This window comes from Pristis pectinata, chromosome 32 (genome assembly GCF_009764475.1).
Source record: "Pristis pectinata isolate sPriPec2 chromosome 32, sPriPec2.1.pri, whole genome shotgun sequence".
Taxonomy (NCBI): domain Eukaryota; kingdom Metazoa; phylum Chordata; class Chondrichthyes; order Rhinopristiformes; family Pristidae; genus Pristis; species Pristis pectinata.
Window position 1 is genome coordinate 21,463,701 of NC_067436.1, and position 13,407 is coordinate 21,477,107.

At 45.1% G+C, this 13,407-nt stretch overlaps 1 protein-coding gene across 1 annotated transcript in view; it reads right to left on the reverse strand.

Annotated features, from left to right (window-relative positions):
• The window catches only part of trpm1a (transient receptor potential cation channel, subfamily M, member 1a), a 61,641-nt gene extending 51,922 nt beyond the window's left edge, over nucleotides 1-9,719 (reverse strand). The window contains exons 1-5 of the mRNA XM_052042394.1: nucleotides 9,663-9,719; nucleotides 4,287-4,366; nucleotides 4,003-4,195; nucleotides 1,819-2,032; nucleotides 1,244-1,368 (exon numbers count right to left, since the gene is read on the reverse strand). Of these exons, the coding sequence (XP_051898354.1) occupies nucleotides 1,244-1,368; nucleotides 1,819-2,032; nucleotides 4,003-4,195; nucleotides 4,287-4,366; nucleotides 9,663-9,719 (669 nt within the window). The remainder of the gene's footprint in view (nucleotides 1-1,243; nucleotides 1,369-1,818; nucleotides 2,033-4,002; nucleotides 4,196-4,286; nucleotides 4,367-9,662) is intronic.
• Nucleotides 9,720-13,407: the final 3,688 nt, after the last annotated feature.

The window sequence follows — 13,407 nt, forward strand, 5'->3', positions numbered from 1 at the left end:
TGTGTGCATTCACCCAATCTATGGCCCTCAGAATTCTATACACCTCTATAAGATCACCCCTCATTCTCCTACACGCCAATGAAAAAAGTCCCAACTCTCTCCATAACTCAGTCATGAGTCCTGGCAACATCCTCATAAATCTCCTCTGCACTCTTTCCAGCTTAATGGCATCTTTCCTATAGCAGGGTGACCACAACTGAACACAATATTCCAAAAGTGGCCTCAGCAAAGTCTTGTACAACTGCAACATAACATCCTAAGTTCTATACTCACTGCCTTGCTCACAATGTCCCAACACCTCGTTTAAAACTGAGGTGCGTGGGAATTTCTTCTCTCATAGGGTGGTGAATCTCTGGAATTCTCTGCCCCCGAGGGTGGTGGAGGCTGGATCATTAGATATATTTAACGTGTAGATGAATAAATATTTGAAAGATTAAGGAACTGAGGGTTGTGGGGAACTGGCACAGAAAAGGAGTTGAGGCCATCATAGATCAGCCATGATCACATTGAATGGTGGGGCAGGCTTGAGGGGCCTAGTGGCCTACTCCTGATCTTATTTTCTTGTGTTCTGAGTCATACCATTTGTTCCCCTCCTCTCTCCCACCCTTCTCTGCAGAGGTGGTCTCTCCAGCAACACAGACTGAGCAGGAAATTCTCTGAGGATGTTGGAGGGACTCTGCTGAGAATTCACAGGGCACATTTGAGCTGGAAGTAGTACAGGATAAAGACTCTGCTGGAAAGGAGTCATTACAGCCCATATCACATCTGAGCTCCCCCAATGTTGGAGTGGGGGGGGGGGTCAGGTGGGGGGTGGGGGGGGGGGGTGCGGTGGGGAGACATAGTCTTCCAGAGACCAGTCTATAAAAGAAGGAATCTTTCAAAGGAACAGAATACGTCAGAGCCTGTAACTGACTGGGGTAGGAAAGCAGGAAAGTCCTTACAACAAACATGAAGAGCAGACACCATTGTGAACAGTTAACAATGCAATAAGTTAATTTCAGCTTTACTTTTGATTTTTGAAATGCAAACAAGCCAATAACAAAAATCTTCCTTGCCCTGATAAACAAGACAGCACAAAAAGGAACTGTATATACAATAAAAGAAGACAGGGTGCAAGGTGTCTAATGGGAAAGAAGAATGGGATGTCCTTATCTAGTGAGAGATTGGGGAGTAAGACATTTCTGATCTTTGTCATGCTCTTGGTCAATGTTCACCATCACTAGTTAAAGTTTTTCAGACCTACATCTTTTCCAATTAAATCCATCCTGTTTTCTACAATTCCCCAAGGAGCAAATCCAATCGCACAGATCTTTCCCCGGGATTTGGATGAATGATCTTTCAATGCATCTCCCACATGACGGATGACACCTGAAAATGAACAATTAAGAGTTACTGCAGTCCTTGAGAAAATTAGTAAAGTTGGGGATAGAGGGAAGAGGATTGAGCAGGGAAGAGAGAGGAGGGAATTAAGATAGAATGGGGAAGTAAAGAGAGAGTTGATTGAGGTAGGCTGAGCAAGAGTGGAGGGGGGTATAGATGGAGAGAGTTAAAGAGGACGGGATGGAAAGTAGGGATGGGATGGGGGGAGTGGAATAAGCAAAGAGATGAGAAATAATGAACTCATGATGATATTTTAACCATTTACAACATCAAGTACCTAACTCCTGGGCACTGGATTCCCAGGAATGGGACCCTCCAACTCCCAGGTACCCAGCTCCCAAATTCCCATACTGTTTGGTCTCCAGTGAAATTGAAGGGCCTGAAGGCCAGGAAAACTGATCACAAATAGATGCCACAGTCATTATTCTGATTGCTCACCTGTGTTGACTCCAGCAGTAAATATCCAAGCTCCTGTGGTCATCGCTGCTTTGATCAGGCCCTTTCCAAACACCTGCTTCAGTTTAGGCTGCAGGTCAAAGTTCTGAAGACCACCATGAACAGAGATAAGCAGCTTGGGAAGCTCGAGCTCCCACTCTGTAGTCATGAGGCGGAGCAGGAGGTCTGGCTTTGTGTCATAGGATACACGGATATACTGCAACATCAAAACAATAGACAAACTCAAAGACCATTACACAAACAAACCCTTTATCACAAATCTTTTGTGGGAGTTGCCCATAGACCCCCAAGCAGTAGTGGTAATGCTCGGCATAGAGCAAATCAGGAAATTAGAGGAGCATGTAACAAGGGTAACGGAATAGGGGGCCTCAATCTACATATCTGATATCTTTAACTTCTCTTGATATCTGTAGATAGTCCACTTTCCCTGTTGGGCATCAAAGGCATGGAGGATGAACTTACACAGTGTATAAGAAATAGTTTCCTAAATCAGTACGTCGAGAAGTTACATGGGAACGGTCTATTTAACTGAGAAAATAATAATAGGATTGTGTGGAGTTAGCAGATTTTTTTTAATGGAAATCATGTTTGACAAACCTATTGAGACTTTTTTTCAAGGTTATAACTAGCAGGATAAGAGAAAACCAGCTGATGTGGTGCATTTGGTTTTTCAGAAAGCCTTTGATAAGAGTCACACAGGAGATTATCACGTAAAATTAGAGCGCATGACCATGAAATTGGTAGTAATATACTGCCATTGATTGAGAATCTGTTAACAGACAGAAACAGAGAGTAGGAATAACTGGATTACTTCTGGATTGGGATATACAATACATATACTATATATAATGGTGTGATATATCCAAATTTGCCAAGTGTAGAAACCTAAGTGGCAGTGTGGGCTCTGAGGAAGCAGCAGAAAGGCTCAGAGAGTGGGGGGATATAAACAGTTCAGTGAATTGGTGAGGACAGGGCAGACTGTACATTTTATGTGAAAAAATGTGAAATCACTACTTGAGCAGAAACAATAGCAAGGCAGAGTGGTTATAACTGGTGAGAGACTGAAAGGTGTTGATTACAGGAGGGACTTGGGTGCCCCTATCTACAAGTCATTTAAAGTTAACATGCAAATACATCAAGCAATCAGGAAGGCATGCATTGGCCTTAATTGGAAGGGGATTTGAGTATAAGAGTGGAGACATCTTGTTCCAATTATATAGGGCCCTGATGAGACCACATCTGGACTATTTTGTACAAGTCCAGTCTCCCTGTTAAAGGAGCAATAGACTTGCCATGGCAGGTGTGCAGTAAATGTTCACCAGATTGATTCCTAGAATGGACACAAGAGACTGCAGATACTAGCTGAAATCTGCAGCAACAAACAAACTGCTGGAGGAACTCAGGGGGTCAGGCAGCATCTGTAGAGCGAAAGAGATCCAGATGAAGGTTTCAACCCAAAACATCGACTGTCCATTTCCCTCCACAGCTGCTGCCTGACCTGTTGAGTTCCTACAGCAGTTTGTCTTTTGCTTGAATGAATTTTAAAAAAGATGATGAATCTTCGGAATTTTCTATCCAAAAGGGAGTGGAGTCTAGTCACTGAGTCCATTCAAGGCTGACATGAAAAGATATTTTGGTATTGAGGGAATGGAGGGATATTGGATTAGCGCAGAAAAGTAACACTAAGGTAAAATATCAGCCAAGATCTGGTCGGATGTCAGAGCAGGCACAAGGGGCTGAATGGCCTAAATGTGCTTCTGTTTCTTATGTTCCTGTGGCCCACCCACCCACCTCCCCACAACCACCTTTAACCCATCACTATCTCTCTCTTCTCTTCAGCCCATTGACCTTTGTGCTCCTATTCCCCCCCCCCCCCACACCTCAGCCCCACCCTACCTCTTGTCTCCAACCCCATCAGCAATCCCCCAGCATGACTTCATATGCCACATGAAGCCTCTTCCCCAACCTCCATACCGCTGGTTGGGGATGGCCATGGTCAGACTTGTGTTGGACAGTATATTGACACATGTTCACTGCAACTTCAGGACACAATGGACATTCCACCTGAACCATCCTCATCAAGGAGGTACGGAGGGGTTTCAGGCCTTCACTTGATTTCCTCCAGCATCATAACCTTGTGCCCCTTTGAGCCATAACTTTCCTCACCATAGCTCTGCTGGTGTGAGCACCACCCTGAAACTCCATGACTCCAAAGGCATCAGTGGGCCCAGTCTCTGTGTGCTTGCTGGGTGACCATTTCTCAGCCTGAACCAGTGGCTTCTCCTCCTCTGCTGTGTCACAGGATGGGACAGCTTGAGGCCTGGTGACATGCTGATTGACCAGTTGACCACAACAGCACCTGTGAAAAATACCGGAGCAGACACTAATTCACCAATCCCATCAACGGCATCATTAACTCACATGAAACTCGGTACAATCTCTGACATTACCTTTGGGGGTCTTTGGCACTTGGGATGATGTAAATACAGTCGCGCTTCTGGAAGTTTTTCTCAATCCAAGCCTTGTGACCCTGCCGTTGGGAATAAATAGTTTTACAATCCAGATGGCATGAATATTACGTAGGATAAAAAGAAAGCTTTTGAATACTGTAATACAGTCATAAGGCTGGTTAACCCCACTTGGGTATTAACCCATCTTGCAACAGACCAAAGAATTGTGTTCTGCTGTTGCCAACAGGAAATAATCTGCGTTGATTCCAACATTCGGCACTAACTTCCACTATTATCACACCTTTAATGGCAACTCCACGGCAGCAGTACCAAACAAAAATTGACACTGAGCCACATAAGGAAATAAAGAGATATTTGGATAGGTGAATAAAAAAACATGGTGTATGTTTTAAGGTACATCTTAAAGGATAAAAGACCGGTAAGAGAGGTTGAGGAGTTTAGAGAGGGATCTGCTGAGCTTATTGTTTGTTCACCAACAGAAGAAACAAGTAGGGACCACAAGGGGAAACATTCTTTGTGATCCCCCTCAGTATTTTATATATTTCAATAAGATCACTACTCATTCTTGTACACTTCAGGGACTAAAGGCTAAATGAGGATAAGAATTTTAAAATTGAGGTACTGTTGGACTGGGAGAATGAAGTGATAGGTGAATACAAGTTGGAACCCACAGAGAAGAATTTTGGATTAGTTTCCAGAGGGAAGAGGATGGAGTAAAATGCATCTACCATCCCGTTCCATACAATTTAAATCCTTTACCTGAGAACATGAAGCACATACAGGTGAAAGGAATCCAGCTTACCAAATGCTACCTTGCCATTAGAAGCAAGACCAGAGATACACTGAGTTGCTTCATGTTCCACCCTGAACTTCTTTCTGCAATCGCTGTCAATGGTTACACATAAACAATGGCCCCTCACGTGTTGAACTATGCCACATCACAGTAGGCTGGTGTGCAGTAACCGTTCACCAGTAGGCTGGTCTGAAATCATATGGGATCCAGGGTGACTTAGCCAATTGGATACAAATTTAGCTTGGTGGAAGGGTAGTAGTGGAGGGGTGTTTTTCAGATTGGAGGCCTATGACCAGTGGTGTGCTGCAGGGATCGGTGCTGGGTCCTCTGTCCTCAGGGCACAGGTGGCTATGGACTTAATGCAGTTGTGGGATTAGTATAGATAGGTAAGAAAATAGAACAGTACAGCACAACACAAATACAGACCCTTTGGCACACAACGTTGTGCCAACCTACATAAACCTACTCCATGATCAGTCCAACCCTTCCCTCCTACACAGTCCATAACCCTCTGTTTTTCTTACATCCATGTGCCTGTTGAAGAGTCTTTTAAATGTTCCTGTTGTATCAGTCTCTACCACCACCTCTGGCAGTGCATTCCAGGCACCCACCACTCTCTGTGCAAAAAAAAACCTACTTCTGACATCTCTCCTAAACTTTCCTCCTCTGACCTTAAACTGATGTCCTTTAGTATTGGCCATTGCCACCCTAGGGAAAAGGCACTGGCTGTCCACTCTATCTATGCCTCTCATACTCTTATACACTTGTATCGAGTTGCCTCTCATCCTGTGTTGCTCCAAAGTGAAAAGCCCTAGCTCGCTCAACCTTTCCTCAGAAGACATGTTCTCTAATCCAGACAGCATCCTGGTAAATCTCCTCTGCACCCTCTCTAAAGCTTCCACATCCGTCCAATAATGAGGCGACCAGAACTGAACATAATGTTCTAAGTGTGGTCTAACCAGAGTTGTATAGAGCTGCAACATTACCTCGTGGCTCTTGAACTCAACCCCCTGACTAATGAAGGCCAGCACACCATATGCCTTCTTTACCCATCCTATCAACTTGTGCGGCAATTTTGAGGGATCTGTGGACTGGAATCCCCAAGATTTCTCTGTTCCTTCACCCTGCTAAGAATCCTGCCATTAACCTTGTACTCTGCCTTCAAGTTCATTCTTCTAAAGTGTAACACTTCACACTTTTCAAGATTGAACTCCATCTGCCACTTCTCCACCCAACTCTGCATCCTGTCTATATCCCATTGTAACCTACAACAACCTTCTACACTATCCATAACACCTCCAACCTTCATGTCATCTGCAAATTTACTAACCCATCCCTCCACTTCCTCATCCAAGTCATTTATGAAAATTACATGGAGCAGGTGTCCCAGAACAGATCCTTGCGGAACACGAGTCACTGACCTCCGGGCAGAATACGCTCCATCTCCTACCACCCTCGGCCTTCTGTGGGCAAGCCGATTCCGAATCCACGCAGCCATGTCTCCATGGATCCCATGCCTCATGACTTTCTGGATGAGCCTACCATGGGGAACCTTGTCAAATGCCTTACTAAAGTCCACATACACCACATCCACCACTCTACCTTCAACAATTTGTTTCGTCACCTCCTCGAAAAACTCAATTCGGCTCATGAGGCACAACCTGCCCCTCACAAAGCCATGCTGACTATCCCTAATAAGACTATGCTTCTCCAAATGCTCGTAAATCTTGGAACACTTTACTCTGTACTGTTATTGCTTTTCCCTGTACTCTGTACTAACTCAATATAACTGCACTGTGTAATGAATTGACCTGTACGATCGGTTTGTAAGACAAGCTTTTCACTGTGACAATAATAAACCTATACTAATACCAATCCAGTCCCTAAGAAACCTCTGCAATAGCTTGCCCACTGCTAACGTAAGACTCACTGGTCTATAATTCCCAGGATTATCCCAATTACCTTTCTTGAACAAGGGAACAACATTTGCCATTATCCAATCCTCTGGTACCACTCCTCTGGCCAGGGAGGACGCAAAGATCATCATCAATGCCCCAGCAATTGCTTCCCTCGCTTCCCATAGTAACCTGGGGTATATCCCATCCAGCCCCAGGGACTTATCCATCCTACTGTTTTTCAGAAGCTCCAAGACTGCTCTTTCTTAACTTTGACATGCTCCAGCACATTAGCCTGTTCTACATTGACCTCACATTCATCAAAGTCCCTCTCCCTGGTGAACACTGAAGCAAAGCATTTATTAAGGACCTCCCCTACCTCCTCCACCTCCAGGCACAGGTAAATCCCTGAGCGGTCCCACCCTCACTCTGATCATCCTCCCATACATATAGAATGCCTTGGGGGTTTTCCTTAATTCTACTCGCCAAGGCCTTCTCATGTCCCTTTCTAGCTCTCCTAAGTCCCTGCCTTAAGCTCCTTCCTGGCTATCTTATAATTCTCAAGAGCCATCATCATATACTTCCACCTTATGACTCATTCTGTCTCCGTATCTGCTTTTGAAGCTCTTCAGGTTTGGCAGGTACAATAGTGTCATTTAAGAAGCACTTGGATAGGTATATGGAGGGGCGGGGCTTGGAGGGATATGGGCCGAATGCAGGAAATTGGGGCTAGCTGGGTGGGCACCGTGGTCTGCATGGACTGGTTGGGCCGAAGGGCCTGTATCTGTGCTGTATTGCTCTATGACTCTATAAGATCTCAAGATGGTCAGCATAAACCCGGTGGGCCGAAGGGCCCATTTCTCTGCTGTACGACTCAATGACTCTTCCCTCAGAGGGCACATTTAATGTCTCCGCCCCACCCCCTGCGGCGTTCCCTCGTCACCACCACCCCTCCAACTGGGCGCTCCCTCACCACACGGGGCGCTCCCTCGCACCACCCCGCCCACAGTGAGAAACCATTTAAACCGTCTCCTTCCCATGAGGCGGGGAGAAGTTTCCCGCCTTCGGCTGCCGCCTCATCCGGTAACGACCCCTGACCCCTGACCCCGGGCAGCGGCGCGGGACTGACCAACCGAACGATCCGAGTGTTTACAGACAACTGGCAGCACCGCCCGCCATAAACCGCCCGTCGTGATCAGTGACTGCCCGGTGAACCCTGGAATCACAGGTGAACCGTTCCTCACTTTGCAGACTTTTCTCTCCCTCTCCACAGATTCGGTCCATTCCCGGGGTCCGGGCCCCCGAGGACGCCGCCTCTCCCCAGGGGTCTGGGCCCCCAAGGGCGCCGCCTCTCCCCAGGGGTCTGGGCCCCCGAGGGCACGGATTTGGTGTTTGGTAAAATGAAACTGAGGGGAGTTGTGGTTTTGGAAAACAATGAATTGCTGTGACCTGGAACCACTGGTTGAAAAATGCTGGATGCAGATTCACTGAAAATATTCAAACTAAAATAGTAAAAAAGGTTGTAAAAAAATGAGACAAAATAAAAAGCTTGACTAGATTTGATGAAAGATCACCGACCTGAAACTGAGCTCACAGGTAACCTGCTGAGTATTTCCAGAACTTTCCAATCTTACTTCAGATTTGTAAGATCTCCAGTTTTATTGCTTTTGGAGCTTTTTGTTTGCCAGTGGGATTAATGAGTTGAATGGACTGCTCCTGTGCTGTAAGCCTCTGATTTTCTGGACGAGGCATCACTCAAGATGCTAGATGTCCAACATCCTTGAACCTTTGAATCCTGGGAGATAAACCAAGATAAGATCGTTCCCACCTCATGGTGTTGGAACTACACTGGAGACTGCTCCTGTTAGGCTGCTGCTTCTGTTCTTACCAAGTAATGACCAGATCTAGGGTGTCTGCTTTCCCTGTGAGGGAACTCCAGACCCCAGCTGGCTTCTGACAGAGGGTGGACTGAGATGAAAACAGCAAGTGGAAGAGGACAGATTTAATCTCAGCCCAAATATTGAGAATATAACTTGAAAATCACTCAATGCAGAAAACAAGAACTTCTCCAGCCTTGAGATCACAAGTGGTTTTAATATTCTGTACCTAAAATAATATTGTTCACTAAATATTACCCACATCTGTACATGGTCAGATTTCTGTCATTCTGCACATTCTGGAAATGACAACCATGTTATGTTCAGTTACGTATTCTCTGATGGGATAGATGTCAAAAACCTCTTTCCAGAATACATTTTTAACTTTAAAGTAATTAAATTCCACAAAAACGGGTGGATGTTCCGTGCCTCCGAACAGGTGAATATTAACTGTCCTAAGCAATAGCCTCATGTTTAGATTAAGTCAGACAGTTCCCACAACTGTAGCTTCTGGAAGGCAAGAACAATATTTAAATTTATTTTTTGCTTTGTTATTTATTGCATTTTAATAACATTATTTTGGGGAAAAAAATACAGAGCTTCCATGCAGGACAGACCCCAATACCATGACCCTGAGGAGTCCCTATAAATGGGGTGAGAACGCTGGCCTTAAACTGGTCCAGAGCAGCAGAATCTATAGATTCCCCACCAGAAGCATTAACTACCTCAGAGCCCACAGAATAGGAGCAAATAATCCTTGACCCCGAGGGATTACCACCTTCTTACTCACCTTCTGCGACCCAGATATGGTACGTTTAATGGACGTGCGTTTGAAGGAGCCACTCATTTGTTTGAGAGAACTGGTTAACATCTTCAGTAGCCTGTGTATCTGTCCATGCCTGGTTACGTCTCCAAGGCTGTTGGGAATCGCTCCGGTTTTCAGGCAGTGTGGCCAGATGCACCCCGCACAGCAAGAAAAATGAGAACACAGCATGCAGCTGTGTGATGTAGAGAGAATGATTTCACAGAGCAATGGAACTGTCCCACTTTGTCCCACTATAATCAGGTTAATGCACAGTCTCTAACATCCACTGAAAGGATGGAGATTTAACAAATGTGATTGCAGATAAATCTGCTTTGCAGGGTGGATATTTCATAATCATGCAGGAGTCAGATGAATATAATTTGTCCTCCCAAGAATAGAGGAAATGTAGAAGGCAGATAGTTGGTTTTTGTACTGAAGGTGCTGGGACCAATGTTCAATAAACAGGACAACTGACAATTTGTGAGGCAATTCGTTACTGTGGCAAATGGTTGCAAAAACTTTTTGTGCACTTCCTGGTGACAGAACTTGATGGATTAAAAAAAAATCTGTAACCTGCCTTATACACGTAAACCCCAGCATCATGGAGCTCAGCACAAAGGCAATTCAGCATTTCAACTTGCAATCAGCTATTTCCTCCCAGTTACCCAGCTTAAGCTCACTCCTGCCCCCCCCCACCTTTAACAGCCCACTGAGTCCAATCCCACACCCAGACCCTTTAATATCCTATGCTGCTTACTGCTACTCTCCCCTGCACCTTTTAATATTACAACCAACCAGTGGTTGATCTTCGCAAAGCATTTGTAGATCATGCTGGAGCGAGAAGTCACTGCTCACGTCTTGTGATGGAATCTAGTAGGTTTCCCTTTAATTTGGGAATATGCCACGAATTGCTGGATTGCCCGGTCCATTACGCAAGCCATTCCATCTTGAATCAATACCAGGAGATCCCCTGGGTTTTATTGGGAAGAATAAGAAAAGATCTCACATTTGTATCGCACCTTTCATGATCTCAGCAGCCACTGTAGTTGGGAATTAGTTTATAACTTGGCAAATGGATAAAGGGTTCCTTCTCTGATTAAGAGACTGCTTCTTGGAGATTTGCTTTGGACTTCCCCAGCAGGTCAAGATAACAGAGTAGAGTAGAATAGAAAAGAAAGTAGCAGGTTTGCTGGTGACATCACCTTAGTGGTCACTGTAGGTTGTTTAAATGGGACTTGAAAATTACAAAGGTAAAAAGAAGCTGCTGGAGGAACTCAGCAGGTCAAGCAGATAGAGGGATAGCAAATTACATCTACAGATGGATAGCGTCTTGGGTCGAGACCCTGCATCAGGACAGTGTTAGGAAGGCACATAAACTTATTAAATAAGCAGGTAAAACTGCCAGATGGAGTTTACTGCAGGAAAGCATGAGGTCATCTAGTTTGGATCTGAGAAAGATGAGGGACAAGGAAGAGCACAGGGCCCAGAGGGGATGAGGGGTTGTCTGGTTACCACAGGTAGACAGGACTTGGAGGTTAAAATCACATCAGCTGTGATCTTATTAAATGAACATGTCAAGGGGCTGAGTGACCTCTTGGAACATGGAACAGTACAGCACAGGAACAGGCCCTTTAGCCCACAATGTTGTGTCAAATTTATTAAGCTAATGACACCTAATCCCTTCTGTCTGCATGTGGTCCATATCCCTCCATTCTTTGCATATTCATGTGCCTAGCTAAGAGTCTCTTAAACACCACTGTCATATCTGCCTCCATCACCATCCCGAGCAGTGCATTCCAGGCACCCACCACTCTGTGTGGGGAAAAAAAACTTGCCCTGCACATCTCCTTTGAACTTTTCCCATCTCACCTTACATGCATGCCCTCTAGTATTAGACATTTCGACTTTGGGCAAAAAAAGATGGCAGCTATCTCCCCTACCTATGCCTCTCATAATTTTATAAACTTCTATCAGATGATCGAAAGGTCAGTGAAAGAGATAGGCTTTAAGGAAAAGGCTTATTGGGTGAGGGGGGGATGAGAAGTGAAAAGGTGAGGCAAAGAATTTTGTCGATGAGTGACTAGACAGCAGCAAACAGCTGGATTCAGGATATATGCAAATTACATTCACACACTGTACCCAGGAAAAGCCAATCTCAATCTGGACAACATCAAACTTTATGGTTTTAATTTCATTGCACTTGCATGTAAATCACGGCCATACTTCTCCCTGGGTTGTGCTGAACTTGCTGACTAAATTATTCACAAGCAATGGTTGGATAGGACAGGACAGGCCCTGTGGCACACAATGTTGTGCCAAACTAATTAATCTAATCCTTCTCCACACATTTCTCCCTTCTCTGCATAGTCATGCTATCTGCCTCGACCACCATCCCTGGCAGTGCATTCCAGGCCCCTACCACTCTCTTAAAAAAAACTTGCCTTGCACATCTCCTTTGTACTTTTCCCCCTCTCACCCTAAATACATGCTCTCAAGTACCAGATATTTCAATCCTGGGTAAAAGTTACTGGCTGCCTAATCTATCTGTGCCTCACTTAATTTTATAAACTTATATCAAATCTCCCCTCACCCTACACCACTCTAGAGAAAACAGCCCCAGCCAGCAGTGAGGGGGGTCCCCAATGGAGACCGCTCCTTGTATGTCGGGTACATGGGGTGGAGTGCGCTGCATGGAGTAATGCTGTACAACAGGTTTTTAAGTTGGTTCACAGACTCCCAGCCCAGGTATTTCTGTGACTTGGAGGAGTTTTTGTTCCGTATGTATACAACGTGAAAGTTTGCAATCCCTTCTTCAGTATTTTAAGGGACTGCTCCTCAAGCTCTGGTTGCCCTTCAGCCCCACTCATCTTTGGGCATCCGCTGCAGAGGGTGCAGGGCGGTATCAGTTGGTCCAGATCAGTTGGTCTGTTCCTGGGACTGGCCAAGGTGGCCATTCAAGGTCCAGGCTGTGGGCAGTTGAGAGGTCCACCTGAGCTGGCTGCCTGCTCCCCTTCCGAGGATATGTCCATGCCCAGTGTCCACTGGCTCACAGGAAGGCTTCCAGACTGGTGGATGCTGCAGGGGCTGGAGTGCATCCTGGAAAAGGAGGATAATGTTTGAATTTGAACTGCTATAAATATGAAAGAACAGTTATTTTTAAACAGAAAAACACAAAATGGTATGTAATACTATGAATGGTAGGGCACTAGGGAATATAATGAAACTGAGGGACGTTGGAGTACAAGTGCATATACAATATATACCATCTGGTCAATCATACAATTCCACTTTATACAATAATATCATCTGGTCAAGAGAAAGAAGGAAGCATACGTTGGGTTTAGGAGGTCGGGGACGAGTGAATCCCTTGATGACTATAAAAAGATTAAGAATACTCTTAAGAGGGAAATCAGGAGGGCAAAGAGAGGATATGAGATAGATCTGGCAGGTAAGGTTTAGAAAAATCCCAAGAGCTTCTATAGCTGTATAAAGAGTACAGGGATGGCTAGGGAGAGAGTAGGTCCCCTTAGAGATCAGCAGGGCTTCCTATGTCTCGAGACGCAGGAGATGAGTGGGATTTTTAATGAATATTTCTCCTCGGAGTTTACTGAGGAGAAAATCATGATTGCTCAAGAGAGAAAGGAAACTAGTGGAGATGTTTTGGAGGAAAATCATATTACCAGGGAGGAGTATTTGCAGCCTTACAGCACATTAAGGTGGATAAATCGCC